Genomic DNA, 22808 nt, shown 5'->3' on the forward strand with positions numbered 1-22808 from the left:
ATTAAGGGTGTGGAGCTCTGCTGTACCTCAAGTTTCAATACAATTACTATTACTTTTTATTCAAATTCTCTTTTATTCTTATTCCAAGATATACGTTGCACAACACTTTGATGAATGTGATGATCCATGACACTCATCATCATTCTCACCTATGAACGCGCGTGACTGACAACCACTTCCGTTCTACCTTAGGCCGGGCGCATATCTCTTAGATTCCCCAACAGAATCTTCGTGGTATAAGTGAGATAGATGGCGGCATTCATAGGGATCCGGAAAGTCTAACCTTGTCTGTGGTATTCCGAGTAGGATCCTGGGAATCCGGAAAGTCTAACCTTGTCTGTGGTATTCCGAGTAGGATTCTGGTATTGAATGACTGTGACGAGCTTCAAACTCATGAAGGCTGGGCGTGATGACAAACGAAAAAGAATCAAGGGATTCTACTCCAACCTGATTGAGAACCGACAGATGATTAGCCGTGCTGTGACAAAGCATTTGGACCATTTTCACTGAGAGGATGGGATGCAGCCATTGTCAAGGGTGATGCCTCTAAACGATTAGCCATGCAGTGACAGTGCATAGGACCATTTTCCCGAGAGGATGAAAAGTAGCCATTGACGACGGTGATGCCCAAGTAGCCATTGATGATGGTGATGCCCTACATACAGCTTGCCATGGAAAGGAGTAAGAAGGATTGGATGGATGTAATAAAATAGTAGAGATACGAGAGGAGCACAGCATCTCCATACGCCTATCTAAAATTCCCACTATTAATTTACATAAGTATTTCTATCCCTTTTTATTTTCTATTTATTATTGATTTTCGAAATCCATAACCATTTAATCTGCCTAACTGAGATTTACAAGGTGACCATAGCTTGCTTCATACCAAAATCTCTGTGGGATCGATCCTTACTCACGTAAGGTACTACTTGGATGACCCAGTACACTTGCTGGTTAAGTTGAACGGAGTTGTGAGCTTCTCTAACAGTGCCTGGAACTCTTTTATCACAATTTCGTCCACCAGCTGTAGGGTTTCATTTTTGAAAAAGATTAGGGTTAAGGGCATTATGGTAATTTCACATAAAATTGGAAATAATATAGTAATTGAAACCTAATGTAAATCCAACACTAATAGTATATGAAAAAATACTATTTGCTCATCAATTTTTACAAATTATTTTCAATAAAGTGTCCCAACCAAATAATTAGAAATAATATACTTAATTTCTTCATTTTCCAAAATACAAATATCAATATTCTAAAATATTAATTATTTGGTCCAAAATCATATAAAAATCCTTTTTATTTCACAACTTATCAACTTTATAATATAATTATAGAAAATAATCCAATAATTATAAAATTGGATAATAATCATAACTCATCTCATTCAATAAATCACAACTTGCCTTAATTATCTTTAATAAAATAATTTCTGAAATTAAGGCTATAAATAACCATATGATTTGAGACTTGATCATAATAAAACTTTTCAAAAGTTTTGGGTCTTACATTCTACCCACCTTACAAAAATTTTCGCCCTTGAAAATTGTTACAAAATGAAAGAAATTTCATAACAGTTCACCCTTGAACACATTTAAGGAAGAAGCAAAAAATATCTCATCATATAAACATATATACGATTTTCAAATACTTTGATTGTCATATGCTGAAGGGTGCAAAGGTAGGAGTGTGATTGTAAGGCAAACGTTACAAGGTAGGCTCAATGCAAAAGATAACATGGGTCAATCCTGTGATAGTAAGGCAAGGCATTGAAGGTTATTAAACAGGATGAGGTTACAACGACGTGCTCAACATCCGCACACTAAACTCATTTCAACCTCAAGGCTCCAACCTTCCAACTCCATCGAGCACTTTACAATCCCCATATCCGATCATAAGCCTAACAATCGCAAACCCGTTCGCAAGGAACAAAACACCCACAACTTATAACGTTGTACACCTACCGCTTCTCCTCCCATATACACATATCACATCTTAAAGAACTAACGCATCGCGTTACTACGTCTACAAGTCGCACGTGATATCAATCAATTCTCGAGTCTACTCAGAAGGATACCAGATTCAGAAAGGAAGGATACATGTCAAGAATAATACTCATAGATTTGGGAGGATGTATCCAATCCAGGTAAACAAAGAAACTCAACCAATGAAGTTTGCTAGAAATAAAACCATTGACAACTTCAAAGATAACCCTTATATCAAAGAAATCCAACAGGACCAATAAGAAAAAAATTTAGCGCATTATTTTGAAACAAATTCAAGTTGAGTCGAGGAAGCATGATGTTTATAGAAGAAAATATTTCAAACCCAAGATAAGGCTCACAGAACTCAAGAGCATGATTAAAAATACTTTCGAATACATTGTTCATAAAGGATCGAAAACTTGCAGGAAAGTCACCTCGCAGTTTAAAAGAAGGTTAAGCAACAAACATCCTTCAAGAGAGTAACAAAAACATAAACGTGGTTTTGCTTTAATACAATTTCATGTTGAAACAGATCATGTAGGATTTTTAAAAAAAAAAACAAACTGTATACAGGTTTGGTTAAGAGCAAAAATATTTCCTCAAATATTTTAGAAAGATAGTCAGGTGCACAACTTAACCAAAAGCAATCATAAAACTCGGAAGAGAAATCAAATGCTTGTTCAAAAATGATCAAAGTCCATATTCAAACAAGTGTGTGTAGCATTTATAGCAAGGACAAAAGAGGAGTTAAACTCTTTTTAGAAAAGAAATTCCGAGGTAAAAATTCGCTTACAATCTGGTAAAGGAAACAAGTAGTGTGTTACAAACGGACAGGTTTCCACTAACCAAGGAAGCTTCTCAAAACTTCATTTAAAATAGCACATGTCAATTTTAAATCATCTTTGTCAAAATTGAACAATGGTTTCAATTTCAATCAAGCAATAGAATAATAAATTCAGTTTAGAACTTTTTCAAAAAGAATTCAAAAGTTCAAAAAGTCCGAAACAAGAATCCAAAATATACTTGAAATCACCATCTCAGAAAGGTATTCAAGTAATTTAGGATGTACTTAAAAAGAATCAAGCCATGCAAGAAAGGGTTTTAAATCAAATTAGTTCAACAAGATTCACTAGTCGTGAAACATCCAACAAGCTTCCAATTGACCCAAAAGAAAAGTCGTAGGAAAAGACAACTCAATCATTAGTGATTTCTCAAGGATAAATCTTTGACTAAAAACTCTTGTAAAGATAATGAGAGGATATATAAATGATGCACTAATTTGAAACGAATCAAACTGACTCATACAAGAATGAGATTCACCAGAGAAGAAAAACCAAGATCAATGGAAATGTTCACAAAATGTAAAAGATTAGTTAAGAACAAAGTCAAGTATGACATTCATAGAGATGAAAGATTTAATAAAGAATTTAGTCCGTTCATAGGAAGAAAGCTATGAACCCGATATTTTCAAAAGAATAACAATGGCATAAACAATGTGGTATGCTAAATCAAACTCAATTCAAGATAAATTAAGTGAAGTTTATCAAACGAACTCAACCAAGATAAAAGTGAAAAATCCTTTCTTTCCAAAATTTTGAAAAATACCCAAATACATAATCAAATGAGGATGTGCATTGGAACTATAGTAAAATTACTAGAAAGTCAAATTGTAATTTAAGGTAAATACAGTTCCACAAACCAGTAAAAGTACAGGCGAGGTATTAGAAATAAATAGTTGTTAAACTGTATAAGAAATCTTCAAAGTTCCACATATAGATAAGTGTATACCTACTCAACAACAATTTTTATAAAAATCTCAAAATTGGCTGTGATCACTGTCAAATAAGAAAAGAACTAAATCGACAAGTTCTCCAAAATTGGACTCAGAATCTGGAGTTAAAATGCACAACGCAATAGGACAAGTTCAAAGCTATAGCAAGGAATATATGAATCAAGAGGGGCTCGAACAAAGAAAGATAGATGCAACAAGAATATCGAACAATCATATGCACTTAAGATCAAACAAGAATGCATATGAATAGAGGAATGAAGCTGAAAAATCAAACTACTATTCAAGAGGATTAGCAAACAAGAACTTTAAGGTAGGATACGAAAGAACAGGTCGACTCGAACAGAATCTAAGAGACACAACTAAATAGCCTCGAGAAATAGTTTCTAACATTCCCAAAACCCGCGATTCGCTTTACTCAAAACTCGTGGATCATCTATGATAACCCATTAGAGCTCTCATATACATAATTCACTAGTATTAAGCCGGCCAAACTTAATACCAAGAATTATGCAATGCAAGACTAATAGCGTTAATCAATAGACCGTCATGTGCATAAAACTCTAAGATTCTCGTCATTCGACAAGACCTAATACATGACAACGTTTAGAGTATGCAATTGAAGCATAGTCGGTCCATTCCTCAGGCTCTACAGGAAAGACCACTCTGATACCATAATGTAACACCCTAACTACTGAAGCTCACGCTTCCGGCTGGGCAACTCTGATAGCTCGGACATTACGACGACACTTATACTATTTAATACAAAAATATGAGCCTGTTTAAATCTTTTTACCGCAGTATCGCTCCCCATATATATATATAATATTACAAACATTAACCAATACAATCCCTATCCCTCTTACAAAATATCTCAAGATAGAGGCAAGGGTACAATAAACCATAACTAAAATAATACAGAGCATCACAACAATTAAATAAGCTCTTCGTAACTTCTGTGCCCATATCCTGAAAGGGGAAAAATGTAGGGGGGTGAGAACATCATCCTCGAAAGGGGTCTCAGTAGAGGGTTTTTGGGAATTACTGTAATAGGATACATGAAGATAAACCGTACCAGAGATTAATAACCGTCTTATGCCTCTTTTCAAAAACAACAGTTTACAATAAAAGTAAAGTCAGAAATCTTTTCTGAAAGAGGAACTGTTTAATTCTCAAAACATCAAAGCCTTTCAAAATGGTTTATATATACTGAACCAAAGTAACCTTTCATATTTTATTCCCAACTAGAAACACAACCAAAATCAGCCGTTGGTTCATCTCATTCCAACCACGGCCCTAGGCCCAAACAATCCAACCATCAATCAACCATCACAATCCAACAGAGTCCCAGATGCAAACATAAATAGGAAGTTCAAGCACAAACAAACAGTTACAGCAAGTAGAACAATTAGCAGTTAATCACAAAGGCAAACCACGTACAATGTGCACACCCAAACAATGTCACATAGATGCATATGATGCATGCCTGTCCCTAGTGGCTAATGATATCATCTGTCGGTTATAGAGCCAACCCGACAAGTCCTGGTAGCTAACCATTGGACTGTCCCTCTGTCGTGTCTCTCCAACTCGAGTTATACTCAATATAAACTTGATCATAATCATGATCCATATCCATCACCCTCACTGGTGAATATTCATGGGAGTGAGCTCATCCGGGAATTTCACAGTGCCCGGCCACCCTGACGACATAGGGTCAAAAGAGCTTCAAGTCTCCACCTGGAGCACGTGGTGGCTAGCCACTGCTTCCTTCCAGGGAAACTCTTGTCTCTGATAGTGGAAGTGCAACATCACAACTTATCAATGTCTCAGTATAAATGCTTTCATTCTCAATCATGGATCAACATCCATCTCAGCCATCCAGCTCACGGTTCAATCCAGAACCAGCCAATATTCATATCATTCAAGCCATTCCGACTCACAACAAAACAGCACTTCCACATTTAAAATCATCAAATTCATGAAATCAACATTTAAGCCATAAATCATTTTCTCTATTCATTTCACTTTGAAATCAAGTTTCAACTCTTTTCAGCTTTGGCTTTGGAAATCTCGTTTCTCAAATCATCTCAGGCTCATTAGCCAAATTTACTCAAAGTGAGTTCTCTTTTTAAAACAAAGCCACCATCGGCATTCTCTTTCCAAAACTTCTAAAACCATGGAAGGTTAAAGATTTATTTCAAAGTATTCAAAATCACCCATCCAACAATTGGATTCTATAACAAAAGTTCCTTGGCAGAGTCCCAAGTCTTTAGGGGAGAATAACATAACTCATTTCACCAAATTCATTTTAAATTCATTAAAAACCTTGGCTTCCTGATTTGAGTAGTAAAATAGGATCTAAGCCAATCCGAGTCATGTAATCAATTACTCTTTTCAAAGCCATTTTCTTTACTAAAACAAAACTGGCTTCAATTCCATAATTAAATCTGAAGCATTTCAAACTGCTAAGAGAATCATTTTTGTTGTGTCAAACTAGAGTTAAAACGGTATTCTGAATCTCATTCAAAATGTTAAAATAAAGAAGTTCATCAATCGAAATCCAATTCCTTTTAAAATCACGAAAACTCTTCCAATGGACACCCTTTATGTTTAATAGAGAAAAACATAAACCTGTTTTACCTTTTAAAACAGCCTCAAGGCAAAATTCTCTTTCGAATAACTTGTACCCAAAGACATGCTATTCTTCTTGGAAAATGAGGAGAAATCATGATTCTCTTTTCAGTAATTCTTTCAAAGCATAGCTTCATCGCTTTTTCATAATTGATCTAAGTAAAGTTGATAAAAGAAGACCTAAATTCACAATCCTCCAAGTAAATAGGAAAGGCATTAAACTCAAAATTTCCCAAATAACATTTCAAATAAAGCCTCAGATTTTATAGAAATTTTGGCAGCATCTCCCCTAAAACTTGGACTTTGCCACCCGGTTCGGGTCCCAACTAAACCGTTTCTCATTCCTTTTCAATAGCTCAAAACCAGAAATCAATTCAAAGCAAGCTAAATCCAACAGTCGCCTCAGTGGCATATCTCAGGAAAAACCATTTCAAAATCAACTCAATATTAACCGTTTTAACTCATTTCCAAAGCTTTAAAGAAATGGCTCAATAACAAATCATTTGTCCAAAACCAAGTCAATTAAAGTAAACCAGGCTGAATTCAAAAGTGCATTCGACTTCTCAAATCATCAAAATAATTAACTTAAATCAAATCAATCCTCAACGGATTAAACTTAGATTTCAAATCTTTAAAGAATCAACTTCAAACATTACAATTCACAAAGCCGCACAACAATTCAGCCAAACCAACATCCATAATCATTCGAGTCAATCAAATAATACATAAGTCAGATACAATCACCAAATACACAATATCTCACATCAGTATCCATACGTAATAATTCCAATACATAAAACATAGTTTTTGGAAAGCGCCCCTACCTCAAAACGGCAAAACCATAACCCAAACGCCTCATAAGTTCTTTTTGTCCTCAACTCGAAATCACCGGCAATTAAAACCTCGGCTCTGCTTGTTTCTCTCAAAATCAGAAACAGCTACAATCGGCATAAGCAAACTGGATTCTGACTCCTAACACATTAATACCGCAAGACCTTAATATACATAACAAGACATTAACGCGGAGGTTTCGAAGCGTAAAATACTCACTGAATTAACAAAGCAAAACAGCCACAGCTCCATATCAACTTGGGAGCGGCTCCGTCAGCCACCTCAAGCGGCAGCGGCGATGAAAGACTCCGACAACCGCGACTGCACAACAACGTCATGATGATAAAGACCCAGGAATTGAAAGGAATGAAGACCAAATGAAAGGACCCTTACCGGCAGTGGTTTTCCGGCGACTAAGCTGCATTCTCCAGCAGCAGAGACGGCGGAGCGGCTCGAAACGGCCAGCAAGGTCTCAAGTGGCAGAAGCTCAGCCCGGAGCTCCGGCGGCCATGGCGGCAGATTCTGACGGCACGGAAGCATGGGCGGTGGATCCACCCACCACCATTCGCGTCTCACCCTCTCCGCCGCTCCCTCGTGTGCATTTCTACTCCGACGGTGGCTGAAAGGCGACGGCACGGGCTCCACGGCGAGGAGCGACTGCAACCACACAAGCTCCGCGAAGACGGCGACGGATGCAAGGCTACTTCGCGGCGGCGACTGCACGAGGGTGACGGCAACTGGAGCCTGAACGGCGGCGAGTTGAACGCAGTTTTGGGCAGCGCAGCAGCTTCTTCTCCAGCGTTTCCCCTGGACAACCGTGGCGGCGCGACCCTCTCCCTCTCGTGTCTGATTCCTACTCGCCCATCCTCCCTGATGCAATACGACGGCGCGGCGGCAGTGGCGCTCGCCGGCGCCGTGCTTCCTCATCTCCCCTCTTCTCCGTTTGGTGATCAGTGCTTCATGGGTGTGTATTGCGTTTCCGATTTCCCCTTCCCTGCTTCTTCTCTCTCAAATTTCTGTTTCCTTCCTCCATGGAACAAGATAAGGAACCGTGGGTATTGCTATGGGCTTAAAGTTCAGTGAACTTGTTGAAGGTGAAAGGGAGAACAGGGTAGGGTTTTCGGCTGCTGGGATGAAGGCTGTAGGGTTTCATTTTTGAAAAAGATTAGGGTTAAGGACATTATGGTAATTTCACATAAAATTGGAAATAATATAGTAATTGAAACCCAATGTAAATCCAACACTAATAGTATATGGAAAAATACTATTTGCTCATCAATTTTTACAAATTATTTTCAATAAAGTGTCCCAACCAAATAATTAGAAATAATATACTTAATTTCTTCATTTTCCAAAATACAAATATCAATATTCTAAAATATTAATTATTTGGTCCAAAATCATATAAAAATCCTTTTTATTTCACAACTTATCAACTTTATAATATAATTATAGAAAATAATCCAATAATTATAAAATTGGTTAATAATCATAACTCGTCTCAAATTCAATAAATCGCAACTTGCCTTAATTATCTTTAATAAAATAATTTCTGAAATTAAGGCTATAAATAACCATATGATTTGAGACTTGATCATAATAAAACTTTTCAAAAGTTCTGGGTCTTACATGTGGGGCAATCCCAAGCACATTTCTATATCAGAGGTAGGAAGGAACAAAGTTCTTATAAGTTTTAAAGACAGACGCACGGGGAATAGGATCATAAAAAATGGTCCTTGGAATGTCAAAGGGCACCTGTTGAATCTGCAGAGGTGGCGGTATAGAGAGGCAATACTAAACATTAGCCATGATTTCATGGAGTTTTGGATACAAGTGCATAGGTTACCAATAGAGAAGTTAAATGCTGAAACAAGTAAGTGTATTGGCGACATGATTGGAACTGTTGAAGAGGTTGAAAATTCCATTAAGGAGGGAACCTTACAAAGGAACATCCTAACCGGATTTTGGCTGAACAGAGGAGACAATCCCAAAACCTGGATAAGCTTCCGATACGAAAGATTGATGGATAGCTATTGCTTCAAGTGCTGTGTTATAGGCCATGAGAAGAAGAACGGTGACAAACCAGTAGCTATGGCATGTTGGGATACCACCAAGCCAAAATATGAAGCAAGATTAGTGCTGGATAGAGCTAGACCACTGTACACAACAAAGGAGAAAGAAGAAGACTGGGAACAACACCTCAGAGGGAATGATGAAGCGCGTGGAAGTCAGACGCGGGAAGGTGAATAAGGGAACAACCAAAGCTTTGAAAACACCTACAATATCTAACGGATAAAAGAAATGGTAAGAATAGAGACCCAATCAGGAGAAAGCAAAGAACAACAGACTGAAGAAAAAGGCAGTGACAAGATGTTTGACCTGAGAGAAGTTAGCCGACTGCCACAAGAAAGAGACACATAGTACTATGAAGCAAGCCTGCTCAATCTCCTCGGAACAGTCATCCACAATCTACAAAGAGTAAAAGGAAAAAGGCATCATGAGAGAAGAAGAAACTTCCAGTAAGAAGATGGGGGCAAAGAAAGTAATCATGCATCCAAATCAAGAAAGAGACCAAGTTGGGCCTTCTAATTGGAGGTAACCCAATCCAGCAGAATGAAGAAAAAAATAATGTCCCATATAAACCAAGCCCACACATAAACAGCACTAATTATCCAAAAAATCCATCAAATCACCATTCACCTTATTCAAGCCTCAAAGCAGCCCACTAAGGCTTTGTCTACCAATCTGGTAATCCACTCAATACCCAATCAAGCCAATGGAAGATGGGTAAGAAAGCAAGAACAAAACATATTAACAAGCCAGAGACGCAAGGAGCATACAAAGATATTAGTTTCAAATGGGCCATGAGAAAAAAAGCAAGCAATTGGGCAACGAAGGAAAACCAGAAGAAGAAGCAAGCACACAAGAATCAGGATGGAGAAAATTACTATGTGGAGCTAGCTTCAAACAAAGAGATTGAAGAATCGGAAGCTAGCAGCCAAGTTAACAAGGATCTAAAAATTTGGGAGGAGATTCTAAGCATAGGAATGCAACACAGCCTGAAGATCAAGAGAAAAAGGGAGGTTATAGACACCAAAATTTTTGCTGAATTCAAGTGGAATGAAGATCAAGAGTCAAGAACTAGCAAGTGGAGCAGGATAGAAGCAGCTGAACAAGAGAAAAATATGGACATGGAGGAGCAAGAAACAACACTCAAGGCTAAGGAGGCGGGCCCAAACATGCCCTCACCCCAGCCATGATTGTCTTGAGTTGGAACTATCGAGGTATGGCAGCGGCCCCGACAGCTTTCAAAATAAAACATTTGTGCAAAAAGCACAAGCCAGCTGATGAGCGGATAATTTATACGCTTTTTGGCATCGTTTTTAGTATGTTTTAGTATGTTCTAGTTAGTTTTTAGTATATTTTTGTTAGTTTTTAGTTAAAATTCACTTTTCTGGACTTTACTATGAGTTTGTGTGTTTTTTTGTGATTTCAGGTATTTTCTGGCTGAAATTGAGGGACTTGAGCAAAAATCTGATTCAGAGACTAAAAAGGACTACATATGCTGTTGGATTCTAACCTCCCTGCACTCGGAGTAGATTTTCTGGGGCTACAAAAGCCCAATTGGCGCGCTCTTAACAGCGTTGGAAAGTAGACATCCTGGGCTTTCCAGCAATGTATAATAGTCCATACTTTGCCCGAGATTTGATGGCCCAAACTGGCGTTCCAAATCAGCTCATGAATGCCCAACGTTAAACGCCGGAACTGGCACAAGAATGGGAGTTAAACGCCCAAACTGGCACAAAAGCTGGCGTTTAACTCCAAGAGAAGTCTCTACACGAAAATGCTTCAATGCTCAGCCCAAGCACACACCAAGTGGGCCCGGAAGTGGATTTTTATGTCATTTACTCATCTCTGTAAACCCTAGGCTGCTAGTTCTTTATAAATAAGACCTTTTACTATTGTATCATCATCTTGAGATCCTTGAATCTTTTGATCACGTTTTGGGGGCTGGCCTCTCGGCCATGCCTAGACCTTGTTCTTATGTATTTTCAATGGTGGAGTTTCTACACACCGTAGATTAAGGTGTGGAGCTCTGCTGTACCTCGAGTATTAATGCAATTACTATTGTTCTTCTATTCAATTAAGCTTATTCTTGTTCTAAGATATTCATTTGCACCCAAGAACATGATGAATGTGATGATTATGTGACACTCATCATCATTCTCATTTATGAACGAGTGTCTGACAACCACTTCTGTTCTACAAGCAAACAAGGCTTGAATGTTTATCTCTTGGATTTCGATGAAGACAGTAGGAAAGCAGAGAGACGGAAGGGACAAAGCATCTTCATACGCTTATCTGAAATTCTTACCAATGAATTACATAAGTATCTCTATCTTTATCTTTATGTTTTATTCATACATCATCCATAACCATTTGAGTTTGCCTGACTAAGATTTACAAGGTGACCATAGCTTGCTTCATACCAACAATCTCTGTGGGATCGACCCTTACTCGCGTAAGGTTTATTACTTGGACGACCCAGTACACTTGCTGGTTAGTTGTGCGAAGTTGTGATAAATAGTTGAGATTACAATTGTGCGTACCATGTTGATGGCGCTATTGATGATCACAATTTCGTGCACCACCAGCCATAGTCTACTTAATGGAAACTAGACGTATAGAAAGAAATATAAAGAAGTATGCTAGAAAGTTGCAGTTTAAAAATAGCTTTTGTGTAGAACTCCGGGACTTGTCCAGCGGTCTATGTCTACTATGGAATGAAAAAACTGATGTTTTTATTTACTTTTGGTGCCAAAACTACATCATTGCAAACATCAAAAGCTACAACAACCCAGAGTGAAAATGTGGATTTATCTATGGCAATCATGTGTTCAAATAGAAAAGGAAGATATGACAAAAATTGGCGGAATCAAATGACTTGGAAGGGGAACCAAGCTGTCTCATAAATGACTTTAATGACATCCTTTGTCAAGAGAAGAAGGTAGGTAAACACCCCAAGCCACACATCCAAATAGAGATATTTAAGAATTTAGTGAACAAAAAGAACCTCACAGATTTAGAAATGAAGGGCAACAAATTCACCTGGTTTAGCAACCCAAGAGAGGGGCTTGTGACTAGAGAGCGACTTGATAGAACTTTGATGAATTGGAAATGGAGGCAGGCCTTTAGCAATGCCCACGGCCTTACCAGCAATTACATCAGACCACTGTCCTCTTATTCTCAACCTGAAACCGAATATGAATGTTCTAAGGCAATTCAAATATGAGGCGTACTGGGATGACAAGGAAGAATATAAAGAAGTGGTATCAAAAGGATGGACAACCGAAGACTAAGAAGAAAGATATTGGAGCACATTCATAAATAAAAGAAGCAAATGTATTAAAATGCTCAACGAATGGAATAAGAGATGCTTTAAGAGAACGGACAAGAAAATTATGAAATGGCAACTTAAGATTCAACACCTTCAAAATCTTTCCCACAATCAGAGACAGCAACAAATAATTGAAGAGGCCAAGCAAAAAATCACAGAACTATGGAAACAGGAAGAGAAGTATTGGGCTCAAAGAGCAAGGGTCAAATGAATCAAATGGGGAGATCGAAACATAGCCTTCTTTTACACCACTGCCTTATAGAGGAAAGACAAGAATCACATTAAAAGACTGAGAAATGCCGAAGGGAGATTGACGCAAGATCAAGAGGATGTTACAAGGCTTATAGAGGATCACTACACCAAGCTGTTTACCTCTAATGGTTGCATCAATATGACCAATTGCACCAAGGCTATTCCCAAAAGAGTAACGGAGGAAATGAACGAAAAGAAGTCTCAGAGGAGGAAATCAAAATTGCAGCATTTAGTATGGATGGGGCTAGAGCGCTAGGTCTAGATGGTCTAAGTGGTCAATTCTACCAAAAGCATTAGAATATCATTCAGGAAGATGTTTGTGCAGTGGTTAAGAATTATTTTTTATGAGGGCTACCTCCTTAAGGAAATTAATGAAACTCAGGTAGTACTTATTTCAATGACCAAACAAGCAGAAACGTTAAACCAGCTGAGGCCCATAAGCTATTGCAACTACATTTATAAAATTATAGCCAAGGTGATGGTGGCTAGGTTAAGAGGGATCATGGACATGATTGTATCCCCTATCCAAAGTGCACTTGTCAGTGGCAGGTTCATCCACAACATAATCATCATGCAAGAAGCCTTCCACATGTTAACAAGCAAAATGAAAGAAGCCTCTTAAGACTTAGCCATCAAGCTCGACATGAACAAAGCATATGATAGGATAAAATGGATATTTATGGAAGAGGTCCTCAAGAGGCTCGGGTTTCACCAAAAATATACCAAACTCACCATGGAATGCATCAAAATTATGACATACAAGTTCAAGATTAATGGTACTTTGTTAAAGGAAATTATTCCACAAAGAAGATTAAGATACGGAAACCCTTTTTCCCTTCATCTTTTTATTATCGCATCTGAGGTTTTCACAATCTTGATGGATAATGCTTTAAATAAAAAACAGATTTCAAGAATTAAATTAGCACTTAATGCACCAACCATAACACATTTTTTGTTTGATGATGATTGCATTATCTTTTTCAGTAACTAAAGAGGATGAAATTTACCACTTGATTCAAATTCTTAACCTATACACCTCGGCTTCCGGTCAAGTGATTAACTTGGAAAAATCTGGAATAACCTTTGGCAACCAAATTCCAATACAAAATAGAGTCAATATAGAAGAAATTCTAAACATTCCATCTTGGGACAACCCAGTGAAATATTTAGGGCTCTCGGCACAATGGGAAGGAGCAAAAAACAAGTCCTTGGAATGAATCATGGAGAAAATGGAAGAAAAGATTGAGGGGTGGAAGGAAAGCCTTCTAAACCAAGCCGGAATGGAGGTCTAATCAAAACAGTTATACAAGCGATACCAACCTACGCCATGAGCATTCTTAGATTTCCGGAATCGTTCTGCAATAAATTGAATGCTAAAGTGGCAAAGTTCTGGTGGAGAAAAGAAAAAGGAGTGCATTGGAAATCTTGGCCAAGATTATGTAGGAGCAAAAAATAGGGAGGTTTGGGGTTCAAGGAATTTCTTCATCAAAACACTGCACAATTGGCCAAACAAGCATGGAGAATAATAAAAAATTTGAAAGCCATTTGGGAGCAGATACATAAGCCTTATACTTTTCAAATTATGAATTTTGGGAAGTGCAGAAGCACTGAAATGGATCTTGGGTATAGAATAGCATATTATAGGGAAGAGATCTTTTGAAAAATAAAGATAAATGGAGCTTAGGTAAGGGAAGCAGAGTCAGAGTTTGGGATGATAACTGGATTCATGGTATCAATAAACCACTCAAAAAAGGATGCAATGAACCAAATAGTGGAAGAGTTTATCACCAACTCTAGATCATGGGACAAAGCAAAAATTCAAATGAGTTTTCCCCTGATTGTGGCAAATATGATAGTTCATACTCCAGTCATCAAAATCTCGGATTCATATAAGCTTATTTGGTCATACAGGAAAGATGAAGAATATTCAACAAAAACGGGGTACAATGCAGGAAAAAAAGAAGAGGAAGAAAAAAACCCAAAGACAACCCCTCGACAAGCAACTCAATGGAGGAATTATGGCAAGGGATATGGAATATGAAGGTTCCACTGAAAATTAAAATGCTTATCTGGAAGGCTGCACATTATATAATACCGGTAAGGGCAAACTTATTGAAAAAAAACTTACTAATTCTAATATTTGCATGATTTGCTTGTAGGAAGAAGAGACCAGCGAACATGCTCTGCTATTATGTGACTGGACAAGAGAAGTGTAGTTTGGTTCTCAGTCACATTACATCTCCTTGAAGGAAAACGTAAAATCAATAGGGGACTGGCTCCAACAGATGTACAGGAATGGTAAGACAACAGACAGGACAGAAGTGAATCAAAATTGGAGCATAATTAGCATCATTATGTGGTCAATATGGAAGGCAATAAATATGCAAATCTACAACTATATAGAACCTAACCCAGAACTAGTCATTAACCAAGCAAGAAAACTAGAACAAGAATACAACAGCCATACAGAGGAATTCAACATCAAAGTAATGGAACCAAGCATAAGAAGCAAAGTACTTGTTAAATGGAGACCTCCACCACATGGCTAGCTCAAGTTGAATACAGATGCGCCCTTCTCAAACGTAACCAAAATAGGTGCAGCAGCTGCAGTGATCAGAGAGCACCAAGGGAACGTTCTAGGAGGAACAGTTAACAAAATCACAGCTGGATCAACACTGTCGGCAGAAGCACAAGCAATTAGAGAAGCTATAATTCTGGCCAACAACCTAGGAATTCAAAAGGCTACCATTGAATCAGACAATCAATTACTAGTTCAAACTCTCAAAACAGGAAGTACAATTTGGGAGGTAAACCCAATAATCCAAGACATCAGAACAATCCAAAGAAAAATGTCAAATTGTGGTTTACCTAGACGCCTCATGAAGGAAACAAGTTGGCACACACTAGCATAGTTAAATCACCAGAACCAACTACTCAATTTATCAACTACTAATCCGCAACCTCAGGTAGCACACATCATCAAAAGGGAAAAGTTGGGGATTCCCCATTTTAGTCCCATCCAATCTTTTTTAGTGCAGCCCAGCGATGGGTATAGAAACCACAGCCCAGCAATGGATACAAAAGCCATAGCCTAGCGATGGAAATAGAGTTTCTCGACTCTCATCGCTCTATAATCAAGGGAGGAACTCGTAGCAATGAGCCTTTAATGCTCAACCGTGGGCTTATATTGTCATTGGAACCCGTGAACCCTAGTACCTACCTGTTACGTGGGTAACCTGAGCTTAATGGATTGGGCTTGTAAGGTTGGCCCAAACATCAAGATGAGGTGGTTTCTGACTTGGTATATGAAGGAATGGGGGATGGTACTTGCAAAGACACTCCGATGCCTAAGTCAGCAAATGGTTTAGTAGATTTTGAATGTATTAGAATTTAGAGATACCTGAGGGGTGTCAGTGTATTTATAGCCGTGATCCAATAATCACCGTTGGAGTAGTTTCACCTTTTAAGGTTGATAACCGTCCCTTTATCTTAGGGGAGTTGAGATATGGCTCCTGGAAGTAGGTTGAGAGATTTTAAAGGCAGTTACTTATTTGAATAAGTGTTATCTGCCAGCTATCCTTCAAACCCGACTTCTTTGAGGTGGAGTCTGTGTTGAATCCAACCTCTTCTGAGGAGGTCGGTAAGTGGCGAAGGCCAATCTTTGGATTGGGCCTTTTTGGTTTATTTGGATCTGGGCCCTAGTATTGTGCTAGGGTATAAATAGTGCACCTACTCGAGTCCGATCTCTTTTACTTATGAGTTAGATTCGAGTATTCGAACTCGGGCTTGTAGCCGACATGATTTTTAAAACCGACGTGATTCAAATTTCTCAACCGTCGTGTCTAATCAAATGTCGCGTCCGTTAGGGTTTTCGTATTTACACGTGGGAGCAGTTACCTTGGTAACGGCGTGTTTCTTTAATGATCGCGTCGATTTACCCTTATGCCACTGGTGTGTTATAAATACTTTTTCCTCTCTTTTTTTTTTCTTTTGTCTTCTGAAACTTCTTGCTTCACACTCTGTGTTCTTTTCAAAGAAAAACTCTTTTCTTCTCGGAGTGCTTTGCTGCCGCTGTTACCGCTTCTCTTCGTGTTTGTAGATAAAGGTTAGTCCTTTCCTTCTCCTCTTCTACCCTTTATGTTGGTGCTTTGTTAGAGGAGTTTTGCATGTTCTTAGCGAGTTTGTTTATTAGTCTAGTGATCCTGCCTTATTTTGTTTTGGAGAGGAGTTGCTTGGTCTTTGAGGAATCCCTATTTTTTATGCCCTTTCTTTTTCTTTGTAGGTCTTGCCCCTTTTGTGCCTACTTCTTTGTTGAAAAAATGTCTTCTCACATCCATGAGTTCCTTTCGAGATGGGTAGACGATACGGTACTGGAGAAAAGCCCTTTAGTGGATATTAACTATATCACTGACCTTCATACCCACCATAGGATTCGTAGCGATGAGATTGATGAGCCAAAGTATGAGTTAGTGGCCCGAGATCCTGAAGACCGGGTTTGTTTCGGGAGGGTTGTTGATTCAGACCCTCATTTTTTCTTTATGTATGACTGCCTTTTTACTCATCTGGGGGGCTTCCTTCCCCTTTTCTGACTTTGAAGTAGAGGTTTTGAACCATTTCCGAGTTGCTCCTACTCAGCTCCACTCCAATTCTTGGGGTTTCATAAAAATTTACCAACTTGTCAGCCGAGAGCTAGACTTTCCGACTTCCACAAAGATTTTTTTCTATCTTTTTCATCTGACCAAGCCTTTTAGTGGGCAAAATAATAAGCAGCAGTGGGTGTCTTTCCGGGCCATTCAAGGTCAGAAAGTTTTTTCTATCTTTGATGAATCTTTTTATGGTTTTAAGAATTTTTTCTTCAAAATCCAAGCTGTAGAGGGTCAACATCCCTCTTTCCTTGATGAAAACTCCAGCCCCCGCTTTCCTCTGTATTGGTTGGAGGCCTCTCCTGTAGAAAAGTACGACCTAGATGATTTGGATGAGGTAGAGGAAGCTGTCGTTGGGTTTTGCTGAGATGCTTAGGGGAGGGCACCCAATTTGGACACTAAGAAATTTCTCTTGGGCTCCCCGAGTTTTGTGCAAATCCAACTAGGTAGCTTTCTGTAGTCATTTATGAAATTTCTGACTTGCAAAATTTTTTTTTACTTGTGGACTAATTGATTATTTCTTCTTTTTAGAGATGGTGAAAAGTGGATCTAGTGCCTCCTACCAAAAAGTCCAGGATGCCAAGAGAAGAGCTTGGGCCCAGGCTGATGCTGCAAGGGCTGCTGGCGTTCCTCCTCCTCTTCCTCCTCCTCCTCGTGACCTGGGGACCTCTTCTCGCCCTATTATGGTGTCCTCTTCTTCTCTTCCTCCTCCTATCCCCCCAGTCTGACCTCCTGGCAAGCCTGAGACCAAATTTGTTTGGAATCACATCTTTCCTTATACTCAAATTAATATGGATGATGTTTCTTTTCGAAACCATCTTCAAATTATGGTCCGGGAAGTGTTCGGACTGCTGGGGTTTGTATTGCTCTTCTTGATATTTTGGATAAGACCCCCCTTAGTTCTTTGGGTTCTTCTCAAAGAGTTGTGGAGGAGTTAGAAGGGAGGATTGTCCTTTATCAAGAGGAAGAGAAGAGGCTTCAGGAGGAGGTTGCCGGACTGAAGGAGGAGCGGGCCTGACTTGAGGAGAGGGAGAAGAAGCTGATGGCTCATTGTGCTATGGCGGAGGGCCTCAAGGAAAAGGCGGAGCAAAATTATGTTAAGTTTTTTTTGAAAATATTAACCTTTAGAAGCAGTTAGAGTTGAACCGGAAGGCCTATCAGACTTGGAGGATTCTGTAGCAGAGAGCTCAGAGGAGGCATTGAGGATATTCAAGGAGCAGGTCGGAATGATTGCCCTCAGCCTGGACCTTTCTCCCCTACATCCTGATAAGATTGTTATTGATGGAGCTATAGTCTCCCCTCCTCATCCTGAGATGGATTCCGAGTTGAAGACTCACGAACAAAGGCTAATTGAGTCTCCTCCTCGTGGGGAGCAACAAGAGGGATACCTGCCGAGTTCTTCAGAGGTTCCGACTCCTGCTGCTGAAGAGACTGCTCCAACCCTTCCTGATGTAGATCCGATCTCCCTTTTTGTTGGTGATTCCCCTCTTCCTTCCCAGTGATTGATTTGAGCTACTTTGGGACTCGGCTTATGGGCCCCTTTTTGAACAATTTTTATTTTTTATTGTTGTTATGGTTTGTTCTTGACTCTCTTGGCCTTTTACGACCATTAACAAAAAAGTTGATCTTTAATTTTCCTTTTTTTGGACGAGCTTTTAAAGAATGTTTTTGCATGTGCATGCTTAGTTATGAGTTTTTCATGAAAACCTTTTTGATCTTCTTTGGAAAAACCTTTTTGGGCGGACTGTTTTTTGTCTGAGTTACTTGTAGTTTTTCGAAGACTTGGAACAGCTTACCTTTATTTTTGATGGATTTCCTTATCTCTTTTTGGGTTCCTTTCGTATTCAATTTTTGTCTATTGAATTGTTTCATAACTTAGGTTATTCTTGGGATGCATTTTATGTTCCCTTAGCCTCCACTTTGATGCCTTGTTAAAACCCCCTTCAGGAAAAACCCCCTTTTTGGAAAAAAACCATGAAGTCGGGAAAAGAGTACACCAGGGAGTGGAGTTCGCTTTTAACTATAGTACCTTTTCATGTTACAAGCATTCCACGACCTAGGTAGCTCAGTACCGCTCAAGTCGATTACCTTATAGTATCCCTTTCCTAAGACTTTGCTTATCTTATATGGCCGTTTCCAATTAGCAGCGAGCTTTCCTTCTTCCGACTTGTTGACGCTGATGTTGTTTCTTATCAGTACCAAGTCGTTTGGAATGAAGTTTCTTCGAATGACTTTCTTGTTGTATCTGTTTGTCATTCTTTACTTCAACGCTACTTCCCTTATCTGGGCTTGTTCTCGAACTTCAGGGAGTAATTCGAGTTCTTCTTTTTGCGCCTGAATGTTGCCAACCTCATCGAAAAAACTCACCCTTGGACTTTGCTCATTGATTTCAACTAGTATTATGGCTTCTATGCTATAAGTAAGTTGGAAGGGTGTTTCTCCTGTGGCAGACTAAAGTGTAGTCCGATATGCCCACAGTACTTGAGGGAGCTCTTCAATCCAGGATCCCTTTGTATCTTGCAACCTTTTCTTTAGTCCAGCCAGTATAACCTTGTTAGCTGCCTCTGCCTGCCCATTTGCTTGTGGGTGCTCTACATAGGTGAACTGATGCTTGATCTGCATGCTGGCTATCAAGTTTCTAAAAATAGAGTAAGTGAATTGAGTTCCATTATAAGTGGTGATGGAGTGAGAAACTCCATATCTTGTGATAATGTTTTTGTAGAAGAACTTCCGACTTCTCTGGGCTATGCTGGTGGTTAGTGGTTCTGCTTCGATCCACTTCGTAAGGTAGTCTACTCCCAATATTAGATATTTTACTTGTCCAGGCTCTTGGGGGAAGGGCCCTAGTATGTCCAATCCCCATTTTGCAAAAGGCCTTGGAGAAGTTATGCTAATGAGCTCTTCGGGAGGAGCGACGTGGAAGTTTGCATGTATTTGGCATGGATGACACTTCTTTACGAACTCGGTGGCATCTTTCTGCAAGGTCGGCCAGTAGAACCGGGCTCGTATCACTTTTCTAGTCAAAGACCTTGCTCTGAGATGATTCCCGTAGATTCCATTGTGCACCTCTTCTAGGACCTCTGTTGTCCTTGAAGTCGGGATGCACTTTAATAGTGGTGTAAATATTCCTCTTTTATAGAGGATATTTTTCACCAAAGTGTAGTTATGTGCTTCCCTCCGAATTTTCTTGGCCTTTTTTTCTTCTTTGGGTAGGATGTCGAATTTCATGTATTCGATTAGTAGGTTCATCCATTCGAGGTCCAATCCAAATACTTCAAGGACATCCTGTCTCGCCTCTGTTTTTGTGACAGAGGATTCTTGGAGAGTTTCTTGGATCAAGCTTTTATTATTCCCTCCTGGTTTAGTACTTGCAAACTTGGAAAGGGCGTCTGCTCTGCTATTGAGATCCCGAGTTATGTGTTTGACCTCGGTCTCCAAGAACCGCCTGAGATATTCTAGAGTTATATCTAAGTACCTCTTCATATTGGGATCTTTAGCCTGGTACTCTCCATTGATTTGAGAGGTCACCACCTGAGAGTTGGTGAATACAAGTATTTTGGGTGCACCGACTTCTTCAGTAAGTTATAACCCGGCGATCAAGGCTTCATATTCTGACTAGTTGTTAGAGGCTGGAAATTCAAATTTGAGAGAAACTTCTATTTGTGTTCCCTCTTTGTTGACCAGTATTATACCTGCACCGCTTCCGACTTTATTGGAGGAGTCGTCCACGTATAATTCCCATGTTGTGGAGGCTTCCTCTTGATCTCTTGCGTATTCTGCCACGAAGTCGGTGAGGCATTTGACTTTAATTGCAGCCCGAGTTTCATACTTAAGGTCGAACTTGGAAAGCTTTATGACCCATTGAACCATTCTGCCCGCAATGTCTGTTTTTTGAAGAATTTGCTTCATGGGCTGGTTCATTCGAACTCTTATTGTGTGAGCTTGGAAATAAAGCCTTAGCCTTCGGGAGTTTTTGATACCTTAATTCGGGGCCTTGTAGAACTTTACTGGTGAAATATAGAGGATGCTGCCCGACCTCATCTTCCCATATTAGAGCTGATGCTACAGCTCTGTCAGCTACGAACAAGTACAGGACGAGTTCCTTCCCAATTTTAAGCCAGTTCAGAATTGGAGGTTGTCTTAAAAACCTTTTGAACTCTTGGAATGCTTCTTCGCATTCAGGAGTCCATTCGAAGTGGCATCATTTTCTTATTAGAGAGAAAAGTGGTAGGGATCTTAACGCTAATCCTGCCAAGAACCTGGAGAGGGGTGCAAGTCGGCCATTCAACTGCTGGACCTCCCTTAAGCAAGTCGGGCTTTTCATTTCTAGGACTGCTCTACACTTGTCGGGGTTGGCTTCAATCCCCCTTTGTGTTAGCATAAATCCCAAAAATTTTCCAGCCTCCACTGGGAAGGTGTACTTTGCGGGATTCAACCTCATCCCGTGCATCCTAATGGTGTTAAAGACTTGTGAGAGGTCAGTCAAGAGGTCAGACTCATCCTTAGTGTTTACTAGCATGTCATCTACATATACTTCCATTAGCTTCCCAAGGTGAGGTGAAAACACGTTATTCATCAACCTTTGATATGTGGCTCTTGCATTTTTTAATCCAAAAAGCATGACCACATAGCAATAATTTGCTCTTGGCGTCATGAAAGATGTTTTTTCTTCATCTGGCTTGTACATCGGGATTTGATTATATCCTGAGTAGGCATCCATAAACGACAAGTATTGATATCCCAAGCTGGAGTCTACTAGGGTATCAATATTTGGGAGTAGATATAGGTCTTTTGGACACGTCTTATTTAGGTCGGTGTAGTCGACGCACATCCTCCACTTGCCGTTTTGTTTCTTGACTAGCACCACATTTGCCAACCAAGCCGGATATTTGACCTCTCTGATGAAGCCGGCTTCTAGGAGGACTTGTACCTGTTCTTCCACAATTTGAGCTCATTCGAGTCCGAGCTTCCGTCTTCTCTGCTGGACAGGTCGTGACCCGGGGTATACTGACAGCTTATATGACATGAGTTCAAGATCTATTCCCAGCATGTCAGAGGCTTTCTAGGCAAAAAGGTCGGCATTTTCTTGTAGGAGTCTTGTAAGCTTCTGCTTCAAATCTTCTTTTAGGTTGGCTCCTATGTTGGTATTTTTTCCTTCCTCTTTTCCGACCTGCACCTCCTTAGTCTTTCCCCAAGGTTGTGGTCGTAGCTCTTTCTTAGCTCGAACTCCTCCAAGCTCAATGGCGTGAACCTCCTTGACTTTTCCTCTCAGGTTT

General features: G+C 39.5%; 1 protein-coding gene across 4 annotated transcripts in view; it reads right to left on the minus strand.

The window, feature by feature from the left end:
• LOC110275457 (uncharacterized) overlaps window positions 1-8371 on the minus strand; it is an 18271-nt gene extending 9900 nt beyond the window's left edge. The window contains exons 1-4 of one of the 4 annotated variants that reach the window (XM_052254539.1): window positions 7633-8371; window positions 7459-7560; window positions 7233-7380; window positions 703-1024 (exon numbers count right to left, since the gene is read on the minus strand). In XM_052254539.1, coding sequence (XP_052110499.1) covers window positions 7522-7560; window positions 7633-8166 — 573 coding nt within the window. In that variant the 5' untranslated portion in view covers window positions 8167-8371 and the 3' untranslated portion in view covers window positions 703-1024; window positions 7233-7380; window positions 7459-7521. Of the gene's footprint in view, window positions 1-702; window positions 1025-4619; window positions 4747-7232; window positions 7381-7458; window positions 7561-7632 lie in introns of those variants that run through there. The other 3 variants (XM_052254538.1, XM_021131608.2, XM_052254537.1) reach the window with 3 other exon arrangements.
• Between the last annotated feature and the right edge of the window lie 14437 nt (window positions 8372-22808).

Source organism: Arachis duranensis, chromosome 9 (genome assembly GCF_000817695.3).
Source record: "Arachis duranensis cultivar V14167 chromosome 9, aradu.V14167.gnm2.J7QH, whole genome shotgun sequence".
NCBI lineage: Eukaryota > Viridiplantae > Streptophyta > Magnoliopsida > Fabales > Fabaceae > Arachis > Arachis duranensis.